The following is a 21085-nucleotide window of genomic DNA, read 5'->3' as shown; positions in this document are numbered from 1 at the left end:
AATTATAGCACCTGATACAATGTGCCCCTTGCATGAGGTTAACAAATTGAGCCCAGCAATAGCTAAGGCATCCCAACAAATTAGGTTTTATTCCAGGATCACTAAAGCGTTTTAACATTTGAAAACCAATCACATTAACAGAATAAAGAAGAAAAAGCATTTGATCATATCAATATACAGATAAAAAATAGACAAAATAAAGCACCAGTTCATGACAAAAACTCTTGGCAAACTGGGAATAGATAAAATACATCTAGGAAGGCCCTACATCCAGCATCAGGATTAATGGTGTGATATTAAATTCTTTCCCCATAAGATCAGGGAGAAGGTCAAAATGGCCACTGTCACTATTTTTTTTTAAGATTGTATTTATTTATTCATGAGAGACACACACAGAGAGAGAGAGAGAGAGAGAGGCAGAGTCACAGGCAGAGGGAGAAGCAGGCTCCCTGCTGGGAGCCGATATGGGACTCGATCCCCGGTCTCCAGAATTACACCTGAGCTGAAGGCAGATGCTCAACCACTGAGCCACCCAGGTGTCCCGGCCACTGTCACTTCTATTTATCATTATACTAGAGATCCTAGAGATTAAAATAAGACAAGAACAAAAATAAATACACAGATTGGAGAAAGTTAAGTAGATTAGCACAACTCCTAAGATTGTTGTGCAGAAGAGAGTTACGACAGTAGCCTGGACGGCTCCTTCTGGAAAGCCTGCTGCAGATATGGCCTGAGAGTGACATCTTAGCTTTGGGCAGGGCTCCCAGCGCTCTGATAAGAGTGGCTGCACCTAAACTGTTGGTAGAATGAAATATGGGTTTTGCTGGACACATTTCCTCCTAGAAGTCTGGGACTCTGCTTACGTGCCAAGCAAAAGCTGTGTATGTCACCAGCCTTCAACAAAAACACTGGACACTGAGTCCCTCACGAGCTTCCCTGGGTGGCCGCCTTCGTGGTGTCGCCATGACCCGTTGCTGGCAGGGCTCAGCTTGTTCTTCCTGTTCACCAGGAGGTAGCTCACATCTGGTCTCCCCTGGTCTCTCCCACATTCCGTGTGCCTCTTCTTTCACTGACTTTGATTTATATCCATTGACTGCTATGTGCCAACCCCCGTGAGTCCTCCTGGGGAGTCCTGGAACCTGAGGGTGATCTGGGAACACCCATGACACAACCGTGTATGTAGAAAATCCAACAGAATCTGCAAAACAGCTACAAGAACTATTAAATGACTTTAGCCAGATTACAGGTCACCAGGTCCATATGCAAAAACCTGGTATATTCCTATCCTAGCCAAAAAAAGGGAAATAAAGATTTTTATACAAATTAGTAAAGCATATAAAACCACAAAACACTCAGAATAAAATTTAAGAACATATAACACTTTCTGTATACTGAAAACTACGAAATATTTCTGAGATAAAGAGTCTTAACAATAAAGGGATTTATCATGTCTAGGTGAACTGTAAGGTGATAAGGTGGTCAAGAAAGGACAGGGGCTTTTTCAATAAAAAATTTTTAATAAATTAAGTAATAGACAAAAGTCTTTGGGTTATACGAATACCCACATGGGGAAAAAATAAATCAACTCCCACTCACCTCATACCAAAAAATGAGATGTACGATGAAAACCAATACAATCCTTTTAAAAAGTAACAGAATGGGCCACCTGGGTGGCTCAGTGGTTGAGCGTCTGCCTTCGTCTCAGGTCATGACCCAGGGTCTTGGGATCCAGTCTCACATCAGCTCCCCACAGGGAGCCTGCTTCTCCCTCTGCCTGTCTCTGCCTCTCTCTCTCTGTGTCTCTCATGAATAAATAAATAGAATCTTTTTTTTTTTTTTTAAAGTAACGGAATGATCTTGGTTAAGGCAAAGATTTCTTAAACAAGACAAAGGAGGCTCCTAGCACAAATAAAAAAGAAATTGGGCTCCAATGAAATTAAGCATTTCTTCCTATCCCAGGGAACCAAGAGAGTGAAGTAGCTACTCCCATGAGGGAGAAGACATTCACGACGACACAGTATGTGAGGGACACTCACAAACCCATCAGGATAATGACTGACCAAGGGGACTTGAGCAGCGTGACCAATGGACCTGTGAGAATGTGCCCAACATCATTAGTCATCAGAAAAATGCAGATACAACCCCCCATGAGCCAGGACACCTCCCCCAGGAGCAAAGATTCCAGGGGCTGAGAGATGACATGCTGATGTGCAGGTGAAGCAGTAGGCACGTGCTCACGTGGGATGGGGTGCTGGTGGTCCGACCCCTGGGGGAAGCATCCCTCAGCACCAAGCGTCGTGTGTCCTATGGGCCATCCGTGCACTGCAGCCCAGATGGCTCTCCCGGGGACAAAACATTTATGTTCCCCCAAAGACACTCACAACAGCGTTCCCAGCAGCACTGTTCAAACATAGGAAACATAAAATCGGAAACGACTCAAGTGTCTGTCAAAAACAGAAGGGATGAATTGCGGCGCAGCCAGGCAACCGAAGAGTGCGCAGCCGTGGAGAGAAGCCAGCACAGCCACACGCCTGCCTCGACGTCATGCTCTCACGTGAAGGAAGCCAGACCCTGGATCCTACCCCATGTGATTCCATCTGTAGCAGCTCCAAGGGCAGGCAAGACTCACTGCACTAGCAGCAGAAGAGCGGTGACCTCCGGGGCCTGGCAGCGGGGGCTGATGGGGGGATGTGAAAGGGGGCGGGCAGCTCCTTCCGGGGACTGGGGATACCCTGTGGTCAGATCCGATCACACAGGTGCAGGCGAATGTAGAGCATGTGCCAGGGCGCCCTTCAAGTGAATGCACTTTATCCTATGTGCGTTACATCTTTGCACGAAGAAAGGGGAAAGGCAGGCGCGCATCCACGTGAGCCAACAGAGGAGGGTGACGCTGTGTGGTTGAGCCCCTGGAGAAAGGCTGGGCAGGGGCAGCTGCCGCCGCTCCTTCTGTAGGGACCCTCTGGGTGCAGGGGGAGCTGGCGGTGGGGCAGGCGGGCGGAAGGATGGCCCGGAGCCTGCGCACTGTCGGTAAGTGCGGAGCAGGCTGTCCTCCAAGTCCTTCCCCATGCGCTGGCTCACAGGGTTCTCGCCCCAACCCCAGGAGAGCCGCCTGGTGTTCCCCTTCCTGCCCCTCCCGTGGGAGGAAGCGCAGCTCCGAGTCTGTGCTTTTCTCAGGCTTCAGTGGGGGGTGAGAGCAAAGGTGAGGGGCGTCAGGGAGCCACGCCACCTGCTCCAGACCCTGGGCTGAAGCGCCGCACCCGAGTTCTCCCTCCTTGCAGGCCCCTGTGTAAGACCTTTTATCTCTTTCTGTACACAGAGTTCTGTTTCCCAGCCCTCAGCGCTCAGAGCAGCAAATCTGAAGGCAAAGGGGATTTCTGGTGGGTTCTGGGCCCCGGTGATGGGAGTTGGCATCCTGGTGGCCAGTCTGGGGCGTCTGTGGATGTGGCCATGGGATCCTCAACACCCAGAAGCAAGGCTGTTAAGCTGCCCCCATCCCACTGGGGCCCTCGTGCCGACAGCAGAAGCAGCGTCACCAAGTAAGTTCGGATTCTGGAAGTCTCAGGCACCTCATTTGTTCAACTGCACGGCCGGGATGGGACGCACGCGGCCTCCGTGCTGGATCATGCCTGCTCCCTCTGCACCTCGTGTGCACAGTCCTTTCCATCAGGGTGCTCACCAAGGTGGCCTATAGCCTCTTCTGTCCTTGGCTTGTCCAGGCCGGGACAGTGGGCCCTCCTCCAGCGTGTCACCCATCCCTGCCCGGGGCCAAGGGCAGCTCCGCCCAGCAGTCAAGCTCTCCGTCCAGCTCCAAGGTTCTCCATCCTCAGCGCAGGCCTCTAGATGTGAGGCTAGGGACTGGGATCCCTGCTGTCCTGCGGCAGGGTGGCTTCATGGAGGCCACGAGCTCCAGAGCAACCAGGAGAGGACGCAGGAAGAGTGGGAAAGCAAACCTAACAGCTGAAGATGGCACGCGGGGCCTTTCAGGCTGGGATGCTGTTGCGCGCAGGGCCCCAGGGCCAGGACTGCATCACAGTACTGTACCATTGTGGTGCGTCATGATGGCCCTGGCTGCCAGGGCAAGGTTCCCTTACACTGGCATCCGTGGGTAACAAGCCAGGCAGGTTCATAGCTTGCCCGAGAGCTACTTGTGTGTTTCTTAGCCGTGTGGTTTAGGAGGTTACAGCCCACTGGGAAGCCCCGTTGGGTGGAACACCTGATCCCCAGTGAGGACTGGCAGGGAGGCCCGTGGTGGGTGCACAGGAGGTGGCTTTCGTGCAGGTCTTGGTTTCAGCAGCTTTGCTTTGGCCAAGATGCCTTCGCTGCTTAATTAAGCAGTCACTGCTGGACACTTCATTTTTAAATAGGAAGAGAAAATGTCACTGAGAACAACCAACCATTGCTGAATAAATACGAAACCCCCATGAGACTTGGGCCCACAGATGCCACATCTCTTCCCAGGGAACACAGAGGTAAGAGGGAGGAAGGTCGCTCCTACGGCGTTAGAAGATCCTAAGCTGCGCCTACTTTGGGAGTTTTGTTTCTCTTGTCTAAAAATGAGCAGTTTTCTGTCTTCTCCTGTTGGTTCCTTTTGCCTTCTTCCTCCAACTTTTAAAAAAAGACTTCTTAAAAAAAATAATAAAAAAAAATAAAAAAAAATAAAAAAAGACTCCTTGGGACACTTGGGTGGTCCAGTCGGGTAAACATCCGACTCTTGATCTCAGTTCAGGTCTTGATCTCTGGGTCATGAGTTCAAGCCCCACGTTGGCCTCTGTGCTGAGTATGGAGCCTATTTAAAAAAAAAAAAAGAAAAGAAAAAGAAAAAAAGAAAAGACTTCTTTCCGGGTGGGGATTGAGCCAAATTACTTCTGCACTTCTGCAGCCCCATTCAGTTCTAAAATCATCGGAGATTGGAAATTCCTTTGGGTGTGTGTAGTGTGCAGGCGCCGAGTCCCAGAGTCGGGAGCTCCAGGCAGGACATGTAGGAAAGAGACCTGGGCTTCTGTCCACGTGTGTAACAGAGACAGACAAGTCCACACCGACTCTGAGGTTGTGTCACAGACACAGATCCACTCTGCAATGGCCCCTGGAGAATGAAAATATGTTGGAATTTCCTCCTAAAATTTCAAACATATTTGAAATTCCAAGCATTTGCATTTGAGCCAGGGACACAGTCAGGCCAGCCCTCCGAAAGCCAGGCGATCCCTTCAGGTCTCAGCCCTCGACGAGGCAGATCTGGCCAATGCGTGCTTCTCTCTCGACTCCTATGGGCCCTGGTCAGGCTGGAGTTGAAACTTCACTGTTGATACACCCGACAGAAGATGAATTTTGCCTCCCACATCATCCGGACATACCAGGGTCGGTGGATGCAGGGCCCATGACATACCCCAGGCCAGCAGGGAGGGGGTGTCTGTGCCAAGGTGACCCTTTGGTCTGGACCCCGGGCTCAGGCGTAGAAGCCCTGAAACAGCAAGTGAGGTGCTGCTTTGGGTGGAAAATGTTGGGAACTGATACGACTCTTGTTCAAACTGGAAAACTAGGGCTCTCCAAATTTGAAAATACTGAGAGTCTTTCATGGCCAGAAATAACGTCCAGCACATCAGTAGGTCTGCAGCAATTTTTTGAATAAATGAGTTGATGGACAGTGACATCCACACGGGAGGCTTCTTTCCAGGTAACAACAGTTCACTGTTACAGGTGTCTCTGCCCACTCACTCAGCCAGGAACAGGTAGACTTTTTACGAAAAAGGCAATCAGAAAATCCTTTCCAAGGACACCTTTCCAAGGTGGCTCAGCGGTTGAGCATCTGTCTTTGGCTCAGGTCATGATCCCGGGGTCCTGGGACTGAGTCCTGCATCCGGCTCCCTGCAGGGAGCCTGCTTCTCCCTCTGCCTGTGTCTCTGCCTTTCTCTGTGTCTCTAATGAATAAATAAATAAAATATTTTTAAAAAATCCTTTTGAAAAAAAAAATAAAAAAATCCTTTCGGCCTTGTGTGTTGTAGAGCCTCTGTCAGCGACCCAACTCTGCCGTCCTAGTGAGAAAGCAGCCACTGACAATATGTCAACATGCAGACATGGCTGTGTCCCAATAAAACTTTATTTATTGAAACAGAGAGTGGGCCTGATTTGGCTCGTGGGCCACAGTGTGTGGACACGGCCTCATCAATTCTGCAGGGCGGAGACCACATCTTTGCAATCCTTAGGACCCAGAATTGGATCTTTTAGTTAACTACAACTGTATTAAACTGTATTAAAACTGCCCCTGCCTTGGACCACTGTACTTAAAATGACTTTTACAATATTCATCACCTTACTATGTATTGTTTTAGGACTAAATTGAAAGACTGAGACTACAAACCTTGCTTCAGAAGGAACAGCATGTGAACCCATTACTTTTCTGGATCTCAGACTTGAGAGCCAGATCCGTAGGAACTGTGGTCTGGTGAACAGCCACCAGGGGACACCCAGGGCACATGGGAAATCAAGCTGCTTGGTGCAAAGATGGAGGAGTAAAATCTAGAGTCTCAAAGGCGTGCACTGTCCTGGGTTGGGTCGTGTGCACTCTGGGGCACGGGACCTGGGGTCCTGGGTGGAAGAGACTGAGCCAGAAGCTTTCTTCTGATGCCTCACTCTGTGGAAGGCTGTGGAGCTGACCTGTCTCACTCCTGCCAATAAACACGTAATTTTAAATGTCAGCATGAGGTCCTGTGGACCGGACCAAGAAGCACGACATCCTAGGGGAAAAGCTGATGACACTTTGGGCCACGTCATTTAAAAAATTGACCAACATTTGTATAGGGGAGAGTATGCATGATGGGAGGGACACAGGGCGGGGCTGAGGCTCACTCTGGGCTCCCCTAAATTCAGCTCCAATCCCAACCTGCACACCCCATGAAGGGGTGAAAGGGGGCATCCTCCTCCTCCTCAGAGGGCAGCTTAACAGCCATCTGTTGTTATTCAGACACACCCCTTGGCTCAGATTAACATATACCCCTACAGAGGAATACTAGATAGTGGTTAAAAACTAACCACAGGGGCGCCTTGGTGGCTCACTTGGTTGAGCATCTGACTCTTGGTTTCGGCTCAGGTCTGATCTCCGGGTTGTGGGATTGAGCCCCACATGGGAATCAGGCTTCATGGTTCGGATGGGAGGTCTGATGATGGAGATGGGGTCCAGGAACACAATGGGGTAAAGCAGAAGACTCCTCGAGGTGTACTTGATTGGGCGCCATGCCCCCACACTGGCCAGCTCCCACGTGCTGGGGCCTCAGGCTGGCACAAACCCCACTGGCTTCCCCACACTGGCTGGTGACTGCCTTTGGACCTGTTGGACCACCAACCTCAGACCCCCGAGCCCCTGGGCCCCTGAGCCCTCGAGCCTCTGAGCCCACTCTTGAGCCCCTGCCCGCAGCGCCTACACAGCGGCAGCACCTGCCCATTGCCCGGGCTGGCCACTGTGGCACCTGCACGCACACGGCTTTCTCAGGCCTTCTGAATCCCAGACCGAGAGAGACCAACCGTCCCAGTTTGCCCAGGACCCAGAGGTTTCTGGGGACATGGTTCTTTCAATATGAAAACTGGGAAAATCCAAAGTGATACAAGTTGGTTTATTTCACCCGGACTTTGTTACTCAAATTGAGGGCTTGTTTTTGTTCTGATTTTGTACCACAAGAGCACTCCAAACATCTTGTATGCCTTTCATCAATGCTCCATTTATTCCGGAGGGGTCTGGGGAGGGTCTGACTTCATTTCCCACTGCCACCAACTCGCTCCCATGACACCTCTGTTCAGTCAAGGCTCCCAGAGGCTGTAGGGGCTTTTGGGTTTTTTTGGGGGGGTGACTCTGAGCTAGTCCCAAATCTTGCTGAGGGCAGGTTAAATGAGAGGAATAAGGCTGCGAAGCAATGGTTGCTTCCCAAGAGACTGGGGGTGAGAATAAAAGAAAAGTCTTTTTAAGCTGAGGAGTCGACAATCACACCCCATTTCTGTAATTAAAGATGATTGTGCTTCATTGTCTCATCTTGAAGCTGTGGGAATCAGAATCACCCATAAGGATTCTTAAAACAAGATTGCTGATCTCCGCCCCAGCATTTCTGATTCCATATATGTGGGGTGAGGACTGAGAATTGTTTTCCATTTCTTTAAAGATATTATTTGTTTATTCATGAGAGACACACACATAGAGGCAGAGACACAGGCAGAGGGAGAAGCAGGCTCCCTATAGGGAGCCTGATGTGGGACTCGATCCCGGGACCCTGGGATCACGACCTGAGCCAACCACTGAACCACCCAGGTGTCCCAGGATTGCTTTCTAACAAGTGAAGTAAATTCTGCTGATCTGGGGGCCACACTTTGAGATCTATTGTCATAATGTAGAGGGAATTAAGTCTTGACTAGGGGTTGTCAAACTTTTTCCATACGTTGTCACATGGTAAATATTTTAGGCTTTGTGGCCACTTGATCTCAACTACTTAGCTCTGCTGTGGTGTCCATAAATGCAGCTGTAGGTGGTACGTAAGTGAATAAGTATGGCTGTGGGCCAATAAAACTTTATTTACAAAACAGCCAGTGGGCCAGATTCAGCTCATGGGCTATAGTTTGCCAACCCCTGGGTTAGACCACTTCTGTGTGACTTTTGATAATATCCCTAGCTTCTCTGTGTTCTCATGGGCTGTCCATTGATAAGCAGATGACTTTGAGCGCATTGACAGCAGGTCATAGAGGCTGTGGGAAGGGCCATTTGTTTAGAGTACAGGCAGTGCAGCAGAGTGTATCGATCAGTTGTTGCTGCATAACAACTGTGCCAAGACAACTGTCTCGTTAGTCGGTAGTCTGTGGGTCGGCTGAGTGAGTGTTCTGGTCTGGGTTTGCTGGTGCATTGCAGGCCACCTACTAGGTCACCTGTTGCTGGGTGATAGAAGATGGCCTCCTGCACATGTCGGCAGGTGCTTGGTGGTTGGCTGGCTGCCTCAGTCTCTTGCACATGGTAATCTTAGGACAGCAAGAGGGGGTCGCATTCCTCCTGATGGATGCTACCTGCAGAGCTTGCGTGAAGCCACCATCACATGTTGTTGATCACAGGAGTTACAAATCCAGCCCAGATTTCAGAGTGGGGAAAAGAGGCACCTTTGTAACAAGGGAAGCTGCAGAGAATTGATGGCTATGTGCAGTTCACTGCTCAGGTAGAGAGGTGGGATAGGGATTCAGGCTGCCTGGGACTGAGTTTCTCTGCAGCTCTCAGCAGCTGGAGACCTTACCTTACTCCCCTGTGCCCGACTCCTCATCAAAAAGTTGGAGTGATGACCCCCAGCCCAATAAGGTTGCTGGGAGGCTGACATGAGCCCATTAGGCCTGTGTCCTGCTCAGGAAAGTCCTCTCTGTGTGGTGGCTGGTATTAACGTCTCGACGAACCTCACAGATGTAACAGCGGGCGGGCGTAAGGAACTGAAAACACTCAAGACTGTCTGGAATGCGCCATCCCCATATCTCTCCAAGGACTGCCCCGCTCACCTCGGACTCTGGGCTTTTGTTTATCTGGTCCCCTGTCTGGAATCTGTCCGGGTCTTCCGAAGCCAACTCGCAAGATTGCCTCCTATTTATAGCCCTTATCATGATGAGTTAAAGTGATTTTTAAAAAAAAAAAAAAAAAAAAAAAAAAGGTATGTGTTTCTGCTGTAGGCTGGGAACTCCTTGAGAGTGGAACTGGTGTCTGGCTCCATGCCTGAAGGAGTGTCTTCGAAAACATCCAATTGCAGCCCCGTTAAGTCATTTGGGGCATGTTTCTCCCCACTTTTTGTTAGACACGTTGGAAGCCAGCCAGAGTGCTTTCCCTCTAAAGGGAGGACTTGTAACAGGAAGTTTGTAAACACGGCATGTTCTGTTCCCTTCCGGCTCTGTGTGCCCCTCTGCTGGGACACATGGAGGTGTCATTTTCTTAAGAAAAACAGACAGTAGCCACATCCTGCCGGTCCTGTTTCCCATGAGAACGAATCCCGTCCTGAGGCCTCAGGGATGATTTGGCTCGATGCAGGGTGGGGAGGAGGGAAGACTCCACAGGAGTTTCTCCTGCACTTGCTAATGTAATGTTGTGAGTCAGGATCCCATACACGCACATGGGATTGAATTGTGTTTTATTATAAAAGAGAGCCGAGATTCTAGAAACTGTGCAGAGCAGCAGGCCCTTCACTTCTCTTCAGTAAGGACCATTTTGAGACGGATTCCATTTTAACAAATGGATTAGATGAAGACAGGGTTATCTGAACTCAGATGTGTAAGGAACATGAGGATAGAAATGATTGCATGTATGTTTGTCTGTGAATTTTTCCATGTATCTGTGTGTCTGTGTGCACATCCATATATCCCTCCATCCTGCGGCAAATACTTCAACCTACTGACTTTTCTTCATCCTAGACCACTCTCTCTCACATATGTGCACATGCACACACAGTGTACACGCTCACACAGTGCACATGCTCATCCATCCCATCCTCTCCCATCTGGGAAATTTAAATTACTCAAAAAATCATAAACTCAAGTCCTTGATGTTATAATCACGGTCACTGTTTAGGTGTGCATAGCACTTTGCAGTTTACAAAACATGAGCTTTTAAGTCCACGGTGGAGGGAGGCGGGTGGTCAGGCCCAGGGTGCCTGATGGGTGTGCCCCACATTTTGGTTTATGAACCACATCAATCTGACTTGATCGAGGAAGTCCATTGCTCGACTCAGAGCCCAAATTACTGATCACAGGGAGTTGGACATTATAATCAACATAACGGTTCAGAGAGTCACCTCCAAGAATCAGATCCACACTGATGGGTCTCCAGGCCCCGTCCTGGCAGGCTGCCCACGTTCTCTGCTCACAGGGTTTGTTTTACTTGAGCGGCTGGGCTCTCCTGGTGAGCCCCGGGGTCAGAATATGTTAAATCTCCTCTGGCGGCAATAGCACATGCTCCCCAATGTCCACTGCAGGTGGACCCCCTCGGGCAGCTCCACACATTCCCCGGTAACCGCGTAAAACACCTCACCCCCGGGAAACTGGCTTGTGGGGACTATTGTTTAGAAATTTTTAAAAAAGATTTTTTATTTATTTATTCATAGAGACACACACACACACACAGAGGCAGAGATACAGACAGAGGGAGAAGCAGGCCCCATGCAGGGAGCCTGACGTGGGACTCGATCTAGGGTCTCCAGGATCACACTGTAGGCTGCAGGCAGTGCTAAACTGCTGCGCCACCAGGGCTGCCCTATTATTTACAAATTTAATGTGCAATAGCTTGAGGTGACATTTTGGTTTCTAGATCACAGCAATTATGTAATAATAATTGGTATTATGGGTTGAACAAGTCCTATGGGCCAGACATGGCGCTTGTTTAACTCAGCACCTGCGAGGAGTGCATCCCTGTTGACAAGTGCCACACAGAAGACCCAGCTCCCCAATAAATGTTCAGGAATTTAACCCACAACCGCCTGCCCTGAGCGCCTGTGCACTTGTGACCGGCGCCACTGTCAGTCCAGCGCGCTGCTCCCAGGTGAGGGAGCTCTGCAGGTGCGTGTGCTGACTCTGGTCTTCACCAGAACATCACTGGGTCCCCAGCCAACCATGTGCCCAGCAGCGGTCCTGTCCAGGAGATCCACATTCATCCGGGTCATCCTGATGTCTCACTTTTAATCTGCAAATACTGAAACTCCGAGGAGGGTCTTGTGGAGATCACAGGACCAGATCCCAGCCTGCTATCCATATCCGCCCCCACTGTGCCACCTGGACCCGGGGCCTCTCTGATCCCATGAGGCCTACAGGCACTGAATCTCCCACGCTGGTGACCTGAGCTGTGTCTGGACTTACAAATGCATGGCTTAGTTCATTGAGAAGAGTCAAATAAAATAAATGTAAAGGAAAAAGGAAGGAAGGGAGGGACAGAAGGAGGGAGGAAGGAAAGGATGCCCCCCACCCCCGAACGCATGTGTTTGAGCCTCTCTGCTGGGTCTCCTGTAGACAGAGCTAAAATCTTCAAGCAAAGTTAAAAGAAAATGCTCAATTAAATGAAAAGGGATGGTGTTCATTCCAACAGTGCAAAATAACAAGTGGTAGGAAAACAAGAAAGAGTGGAGGGATTGGCCGTGACCACTTTGGAAAGCCCTCTCGGAGCTGGGGGCCACATCTGCACTGAAGCTTGAGGACCAAAAGGGACTGGAAAGATGGGGATACAAGTCATCTCACAGTGCTGGGGGTCAGTGCCTCTGCCCTTTCTGGTGGTCTCCTGTGGCTGCAGGAATCAATCACCACATGCTGGGGGGACTCAAAACAGCAGAATGTCACTCTGTCCTAGTCCCGGGGGTGGCATTCCAAGATGAAGGTGTGGCAGGGGGCGAAGAGGAGTCAGTCCCAGGCTTCCCTCCCAGCTTCTGGCTGTGGTTGGCAATTTTTGGCATCCCCTGACTCATGGACACATCACTCCAGTCTCTGCTCTGTCTCCACCTGACCTTCTATCTGTGTCTAGTTTCTTCCTCTTAAAAAAGAGCCCAAGCATTGGATGAGGGCTCCTCATGCCCTCCTTTTAACCCGATTACATCTGTAAAGACCTTACTTCCAAATAAGGTCATGTCACAGGTGCTGGGGGTCAGGATTGTCAACACTCCTTCTTTTGGCGGGACACTAACCCACACCATCCCTCATGTCCTTCTTCCCCATGACTGCCCTACATTTGAGTACTGTTGCTGCATGGGGTTTGCAGATGTCAAGCACCTAGTCTCGTGCCATCAGCCTCCAGGTCCTCAGTGGTTTATGACCGACCAGCACCTGGTGAACAGCGTGCGCAGGCCCAGCTGCCCATACCGCACCTACATTTGTGCAACCATGGGGGTCCCATGGAAAGGGGAGGAAAGGCGGCCAAGATCTGAGCCTTCCCCAGTTAGGGATGGTTAAATCCTGGTAGGCTAGTGTGGGGCTCTGCACTCTCAGAAAGCATCCATGTGGTACCTGGTGACTCAGAAATGCGGATCATGTCCAGGAAAGAGTCCAATACAAAACTGCAGAGAAAATGTATCCTCTGTAGCAGACGTAATGTGTGTGCACAATGAGCACTCAGCTCCACTGCACTCTGTGCCCCTGGAATCGTACCCACACGGCTGGAGAGAAAGTGACCACCGTGTGGCTTGTAAGGACTGCGAGGGTAAATACCCCGAACTAACGAGAGCCGTCTGTGGCTAGTAGGGTCTGCGGAGGGCTTCCTCTTTCCCCAGAATGCACTCTATTTTCCATAATTAATATATATAGACCTTCTCTACCCAGAAAGTGATGAAGATCGCCTTAACGGGATGAAAACATTTGTGATGATACAGATTTAGTTAAAATACAGTGTTCAAAAGAGAAAATGAATTCATTTGTTCTGAGGGTAAATAATTTTTAAAAAATCATCTATTATAGATTTGCACTAATTAGCAAAATACAACAGGGCAGCTGTAGGTGGTGGAGCTGTGGGTGATCACGACTCTCTTCTATGTATTTTCTCATGTTTTCCAAACCTGCAGATACATAAAGGAGATGCCTGAAAGCAAAGGGAGTGGGGGGTGGGTTTCACCCCGAGGCCAGGAGGCCAGCAGTGTCTCCGTCTCCGGGAGAGGTGGTATTTGAGTGGGGTCCAGGGGGAGCCTGGCAGTGACCACCAGGCCACTAGCTCCTACTGGGGTCTCGCTGCCCAACGCCTCTGGTTCAGTGAATGGGAAAGATGACCCCCCTGTGATGCAAGTCATGGATTGTGCCAGAAACCAGTAGAAGCACAGTCACAGCAGGAGCATTCTAGCCCAGAAGCGGGTCCCCAGGCCTGCCTTCTCCAGGGCAGCCAAATGCACTTGGTCATTGAAAGCCCACTCCTTGGGACGCCTGGGTGGCTCGGTGGTTGAGCGTCTGCCTTCAGCTCAGGGCTTCATCTTGCGGTCCCAGGATCAAGTCCCACATCGGGCTCCCTGCAAGGAGCCTGCTTCTTCTGCCTCTGCCTCTGTCTCTCTGTCTGTGTCTCTTACGAATAAATAAATAAAATCTTAAAAAAAAAAAAAAAGAAAAGAAAGAAAGAAAACACACTTGTTCCAGAGCACTGCCCTCAGCACCCAGGCAGCGGCTTGACCCCAGGCAGGGCCCCAGCCTAGGTTCTGGGAGCCACCCACACTGCTGTGAGTGCAGAGCCTGCGTCCTCCCTGGCATAGCACCCGCCCTCAGTCAACACCTTGCAAATGGCACGAATAACCATGTTGTGTCTCCCGCAGCCCCGTCCAGGTCACAGACAACATGATGAATGTGCCCGTCGTCTGTGACTATGGCTCAGGCTTCAGCAAGGTGGGCTTTTCGGGCACAGAAGCTCCCCTGGCCATGTTCCCCACCATCCTCGGGAAACTTCGACACGACGTGAGTTGCTTCAACCTCTATTGTGAACCATGTTGCTGTGATCGTGGGTGGGCCCATGTCTGTTTGAGGTCCGCTCTCGGCTCTTTGGGGGGGGGGTGTCCTCGGGGGGTGGAATTGCTGGCTCATGTGGAAATTCCGATGTTCATGTCAAGATTTTAAGGATAGCTCATTCTTCTACAAATGGAAGAATGAGGGGATGAGACAAAGCACGTCTGCGGGCCGGAGGCTGTGCTCCTCGTCTGGGCCTTCCCTGCGAGCAGCAGGTAGGATTGGCTCCAACTCTGCCGTCCAGACTTGCGCGCCCTTTAAAGGTGGCCACCTGCTTTCCTCTGGAGGGTCCTGCCAAGTGCTAGGGCCTCTCTGGCCAAAGCAGCCGGGAGGCCCTGAGCTCACATAATGACAGTAACTTGTTACCAGGTAGGTGCCACGACGGCCCTTCTCGCTGAAGAGCAACCAGCATATCCCCGGGTGAGCAAGTGAGAGAGGCAGGGCCTGTCAGAGCTCAGCGCCCGGTGCTGAGTCCCTGTGCTCCTCCTTGGGGAGTTTACCCATCTGTGAGAAGGAGCGGCACGGTCACGCGGGGCATCCCAAATATCATGGGGTCCCAGGCTCTACACCACTTGGAGCAAATTAATGACAATGTTTGTAATCATGCAGCTGAAGTTAAGATGGACTTTCCTACCTGGGGCGTGCTGGGTGGCAGGAAGCCCCTCTCTAAGTGGGTGGCAGCAGGTGCCTGCCCCTTTGCTAGCTGACAGGCCTGTTTCTTCAAGACTGCAGAGCTTAGCGGTGAAGAGTGGGGGCTGCGGGGTCAGGAGACCCACATCTGAACATTGGCCCTGCCTCAGCCCTCATGTGACTTTGGGCAAGTTGCCTTGAGAGCTCAGTTAATGAAAGCATAAACGCCACATTTGGCCGAACCTTAAGTGAGGTGGTGCGTGCATGCTTAGCGTGGCGTCCGGCCTGTAGGAAGTATGTAGCGGTGACAGAGATGACGCTAAGGGTGGCGACCATGATGAGTGTGAGTGTCCCGGGATGGCAGTAACGGGTGACCACAGACTGATGGCTTAAAACAGCAGAAACTTATTCTGACTTGGTTCTGGAGGCTGGAAGCCCTAAATCCAGGTGTGGGCAGGGCTGGATCCCTCCAGCGGCGCCAGGGGACGATCCTTCCTGCTCCTTCAGCGGCTGGGGGCTCCCAGCCTTGCCCCTGCAGCCCCTGCTAGGCCTCCACGCGGTCCCTCCTCTTCCCGTCTCTGTCTCGGGTCTCCCTCTCTTGGCTCTTACAAGGACACTTGTCACAGGCTTCAGCCCCCATCCCAACAATCCAGGATGTTCAATCTCAATATCTATAAATAAATTACATCTGCAAAGACCTTTTTTCCAAATACAGTCACCTCTACATAGGTTCTGGGGGGTTGGGTGTAGACATATCTTCAACCCACTACAGGTGGCTTCTGCCTATTGCCCCTAAGCCCCACCTTCCTGCAGCTCTGTGCCCCCTGGGGGCTGGGACACCCCTGTCAACTGCTCCCTGACAGATGTTGTCAATCTGGGGCCGAGCGGGCAGGTCTCCTCACTGTTTTGCTGCCCTATTCACATCCATGGGCAGTGGCAAGGGCCTGCGTGCTCCCGCTCCTCACCAGCCTCCCTCCCTGTCCAGGCAGCGTCCTCTTCCAGCTCCCACGGCCTCCTCTGAGCTCCCTGCAGCGCCTCATTCTCTGCCCAGCGATCCTGGTGCTCCACTCTCTGGGCGCCTCGGTGTTCCCCGCTGGCTCTTTCAGCTTCCCAACATGGTGTAACCTGTGCCCTGTATTCCATTCACTGTTTGAAATCCTGGCATGGCATCTTGTGCCAGCAGGTGCAGTGACGTGTCCTGCCAGGGGAAAGCTCGATGTCGCACCACAGGGATAGTCCACAGCCCCAGGGAAGGGAAAAATCCTGTTAACTGTACAAAGAGTGGCCTAGTAGGAAGCAAGATTATATATAAAATAGCATAAAATCACAGTGAGGAAGATCAAATTTCTCACCCAAATAGAAACGAGTGACCACGATGAATTAGCTGCTCAGTAAGTGGCCCACCTGAACCTCAGCGCACGGGGTTCTCTGCTTGTGTCCTGTGAGGTACTCGGCTGCTCCCTCCCAGGCCTGGGGGCTGCCCCAGGGCAGCAGGAAGTGAGCTTCTGCCTCTAAGGGGGAGTCAGCACAGGACGGGGTGCTCTGCGTGGACTCACATCACCACGGCCCCTCAGCTGCCTCTCAGTCTGGTGGTAAGCCGACAGCGAGACCCCTCATGGGAGGCCCCGTGGCCATGGAGAGGCAGGCCCTCAGTCCACCCCAACCAGAGCAGCCGCTTGGCCGGAGCTTTGTCCATCTCGGCAGGGTGACACTGCTCCTCCCTGCCCGTGGAGCCCTTTAGTCCCCCCACCCTCATGCATCAAGATTTGGCTAAGCCAAAAAATGTCAGAGGCAGGGTGGCCTGGACAGTCATTCATGTCAGCACATCCTTTCAGGTTATGAAATGTGTTCCCATTGACAGCCCTTGCTCCCCTGACAGCAGCCTCAAGAGGAATGTGGGATGGAAGATGTTGTTCCCATCCAAGAGTGGAGATGGAGCTCAGAGGAGGCAGGCAGCTTGCTGGGGGTCTCACGGCTAGTGCTTCCCCCCAGCCCAAGCCCCTTTGCCTCAAAGACAAATTCCTAATGTATGGAGCTCTGTGCGCATGAGCTGTGGTGGCCTCAAGAATGGGGCTTCTCTCTGGAATCCATTGCTCCATCACAGCACAGCACCTCCCTGCACCACTGCAGCATGGCAGCACTGCAGCATGATCCCAAGGCCATGCTTCCTACAGACTGCTCTTTCCCAACAAGTGAGAACAGGATGGACACCCAGACAGACCCATTTCTGGGAAACATGGGACTGGACTCCTTTCATGAATGACTGGTTCAGGAAGTTCCCAGCTGCCATGCCGACTGCCCAGCATTCTAGGACACCCGCCCAGCCCTCTCTCCTACATCCAGGCTCTCAGCTGGACGACATCCTATGGCCTGTCCTAGCCCCATCAGGCACCCTCTCTGTTTCTTCTCACACTTCATTCTGTATTGATGTTTGCTTCTTGTTAGACACAGATTTACACATGGATCAACTGTCGAATCCCTTCTGAATGACGGAATAACTGGTTTACTCTGTCACAAAAGTAGCGAGGTCCATCTTCCTAAAGAATAACAAATTACATTAAACTGCAGACCCTTCCCCTGCTAATTTTCCTGAGCATGTGTAGAAGCTGGTGCCCCTCCCTGACACCTTCGCCTCATCCACCGCTTCTCTCTCTTGCCCCCAGGTGACTCATCCACAGGTGGACAAGGTGAGTGTACTTAGGAGCACTTTTACCTTGCGAGTCCTTTGCTGAAACCTCTTAGTGGCATCTTGAAATTGTGTAGGTTTGAGGAGGCCATCGCTGCCAGTGCCGTGACCTGGAGTGGTCTCCCAGCTGCACACCACAGCTCCCAGTCACTGCTTATCGTGTACCCACACGTGGATGCCAAGTGAGGGGGAGTTACTCTTGGGAGCAGATCTATCCTGGCCCATGTCTTTCAGAATCTGTTGGTGGGGATGGAAGAGGAAGACTGGTTCATCGGAGATGAGGCTCAGGAAAAGCGAGGGGAGCTTAATCTGCAATATCCCATCTCCCGGGCAACCGTCACTAACTGGGACAACATGGAGAAGGTAGGCTCAGCTTCTGCTGGGGTGGGACCTGGTCATGGTATCCACTACCGATATTAGGTGGCATACCTCCTGCCCCAGCACCTGGGGAGGGAGGTGCCTTGGCATCCAGGGCTCTCTGGGCATCTCTTAGCCCTCAGTCCCTGTAGACACTACATCGAGCTACTAACCACATGGGTCATGGAGTCAGAGACCTGAGCCTGAATCCTCTCTCCACCACTTAATATCTATGTCATTAAAAAAATTTTTTAAAAAAATTTAAATTAAAAAAAAATTTATTCACGAGAGACACACAGAGAGAGACAGAGACACAGGCAGAGGGAGAAGCAGGATCCCCTGATGCAGAACTCGATCCCGGGACCCCAGGATCACAACCTGAGCCGAAGGCAGACACTCAACCACTGAGCCACCCAGTGCTCCAATCTATGTCATTTTGGGAAAGTAACCCACCTCCCTGGCCCTCTGTTTCCTTATCTGTAAGAAAAGAGTATAACTGTCTTTGCACATAACGCTGGTGTGAAGGTTAAAGGGATGATGGATAAAAAGTCCCTACTCCCCATGCTTAGGACGGCCATTTAAAAACAGCAACCACAATAGAAAATGACAAGCATTGTCATCAGGACCTCGTGCATGGCTGGTGGAAGTGTAAAATGGTGCAGTCGCTGTGGAACACAGCATGGAGGTTCCTCAAAAAGTTAAAGAATTGAAAACAAGGACAGGAAGAGACGTCTGCACCCCCATGCTCAGCGCAGCATTATGCACAATAGCCAAGGTGTAGAAACAAGCCAGGTGTCCATCAACAGATGAATGGGTAAAGAAACCATGCTGTATAGTCCGGTGGAATATTACCCAGCCTTGAAAAGGAAGGACATTCTGACACCTGCCACAACACGGCTGGACCTGCAGGACATTATGCTCAGTGAAATAAGCCAGATAGGAACTGTGGGGTTCCACCCTTAGTTGGCAGATTTAGAAAAACAGGCTGGGGAAAGGGGATGGGGAGTCAGTGTGGAAGGAGGACAGAGTTCTAGTTGAGGACAACAAGCAATTTCTGGAGATGGGTGATGGTGATGGTTGTACAGCAGTGTGACTATACTTAATGCCACTAAACTGTGCAGTTTTTAAAAAGGTTAAGTTGGTAAATGTTACAATATGTATATTTTACTTTCAGAATAAAATTCCTTAGTCCAGCAGGGTAAAGATGTAATGAATATGGCTATTTGAACCACTTTACGTCTTAGTAGCTGGAGGTTCTGATCAGAGCTTCCATATGTGGCTGAAGTTTACATGCTGCCTGGGAAGATATATTAATTATCTCTGCTGCATAACAACCCGTCCCAAATCTTAGAGGCTAAAATACTGATGGCCTCCTACTACATCTCCCAGTTTGTGTGGGTCAGGAATTTGAGAGTGGCTCAGCTGGGTGGTTCTGGCTCAAGGTGTCTCATGAGGCAGCAGTCAGGTGTCAACCAGGGCTGTACCATCTGAAGGCTCGACTGGGGCTGGAGGAGACATCTCCTAGGTGGTGCTCCATGTGGCTGGTAGGGTGGTGCTTCTTGGGAACTTGTTGCAGGGCCCTTCGAAAGTCCTCCCAGCATGGTGGTTGGCTTCCCTCAGAGTGAACAATTGAAGGGGCCAATGTGAAGGCTGCAACGGCTATATGATGTAGCCTTGAAAGCCACACACCTTCACAGCTGCCATATTCTGCAGGTGGCATGAGCCAGTCCTGGTTCCATGCAAGAAAGATATGCACGGGGCTTTGAGGCCAGGAGGTGTGCATCCCTGAAGGCTGTCTCGGAGGGTGGTTGTGGAAGCATCACTTGCAGACACTCTTCCTATCTGCACAGCTGGGGTGTCAGCTCTGGTTCTGTCCATAGCCCTCTACCAGGGCATCATAGGGGATGCAGAAACTGAAGCAGTGTAGATAGGTCTCTGGAATGTGCAGCCCACTTGCAGGATCCAGGAGCTTGCAGAATCCAGACTACTTGGGCTGTGGCTTCCACCCACCCCTTACCTCCCCTGTCCAGGAGCTGAGCCCTAGTGGAGCTGACTAATGGTGGGTCTTTAGCTGGTTCTGACTCTTGGTTCAAGTCTTTCCTGAATACCAGGATCATTACAATGATCCTACCCTGTGGTACCCATCCTCCTACGTCACCCCTCCAGCTCACCCTCACGCAGCCTGCTGAGCACTTCTTCTATGTTGGGTCATGCCCCTTCCCTGTTCCAATGCATCAGTGGCTGCACATCCAGCCATGAGCCCATGTCTGGCTTTTGCTGTTTCATGGGTGCCATGTTGCTTTGTGTTTCCACGTCTTTGCACATGGGCCCTCTTTCCAGAGGCACTCCCTTCACTTAGCTCCCCCAGGGAGTCCATCCTTCACATCTGTTTTCATCCTCCATGGAGCCTCCCCCCACAGAGGCAGGCGGGACCTTTATTCAAAGTAAGTAACCATTACTTATTGAGTACCTACTGTGCACCAAGCACTCTGCTGGGTGCTGTGGCCTGAACTGTGTCCCCCAATCTCCTGTGTTGGAGTCTTGGCCCCCAGAACCTCAGAATATGACCATATTTGGAGATGGGGTCTTAAAAGAGGCAATCAAGGTAACATGAGTTCACTAGGGGTGACCTGTTCCAGTGTGATCCGGGTCCTTACAATAAGGGGATCAGGACACATAGACACGCTCAGAGGGGTGACCCCGTGAGGACACAGGGAGAGGACAGCCATCTACACACAGGCAGAGAGGCCTCAGGAGGACCCCACCTGGCTGACTGCAAGCCTCTGGGACTGGGAGACAATAAGTCCTATGGTTTAAGCCGCTCAGGCTGTGGTATTGGTCAAGGTGGCCACTAGGCTTTCTTCAAATGTCGTATTTGGTCCTCACTCATGTCCTCAGGGTCCCCTATGAGGAAGGAAAATGTTCCACTCTACAGATAAGGAGAGAGCTTGTCTGGCACATGCC

General features: G+C 51.2%; 1 protein-coding gene across 5 annotated transcripts in view; it reads left to right on the top strand.

The window, feature by feature from the left end:
* Positions 1-4076: 4076 nt before the first annotated feature.
* The window catches only part of LOC140612601 (actin, alpha skeletal muscle 2-like), a 32712-nt gene continuing 15703 nt past the window's right edge, over positions 4077-21085 (top strand). Inside the window, exons 1-5 of one of the 5 annotated variants that reach the window (XM_072790342.1) lie at positions 4077-4223; positions 4365-4469; positions 14262-14400; positions 17742-17765; positions 17999-18127. In XM_072790342.1, the coding sequence (XP_072646443.1) occupies positions 14284-14400; positions 17742-17765; positions 17999-18127 (270 nt within the window). In that variant the 5' untranslated portion in view covers positions 4077-4223; positions 4365-4469; positions 14262-14283. Of the gene's footprint in view, positions 4470-14261; positions 14401-17741; positions 17766-17998; positions 18128-21085 lie in introns of all 5 variants that reach the window. The other 4 variants (XM_072790341.1, XM_072790345.1, XM_072790344.1 and 1 more) reach the window with 4 other exon arrangements.

The sequence above is a fragment of the Canis lupus genome, chromosome 21 (assembly GCF_048164855.1).
Source record: "Canis lupus baileyi chromosome 21, mCanLup2.hap1, whole genome shotgun sequence".
Lineage (NCBI taxonomy): Eukaryota > Metazoa > Chordata > Mammalia > Carnivora > Canidae > Canis > Canis lupus.
Note: the sequence above shows the minus strand (reverse complement) of the source record. Positions and strands in the feature narration are given on the sequence as shown.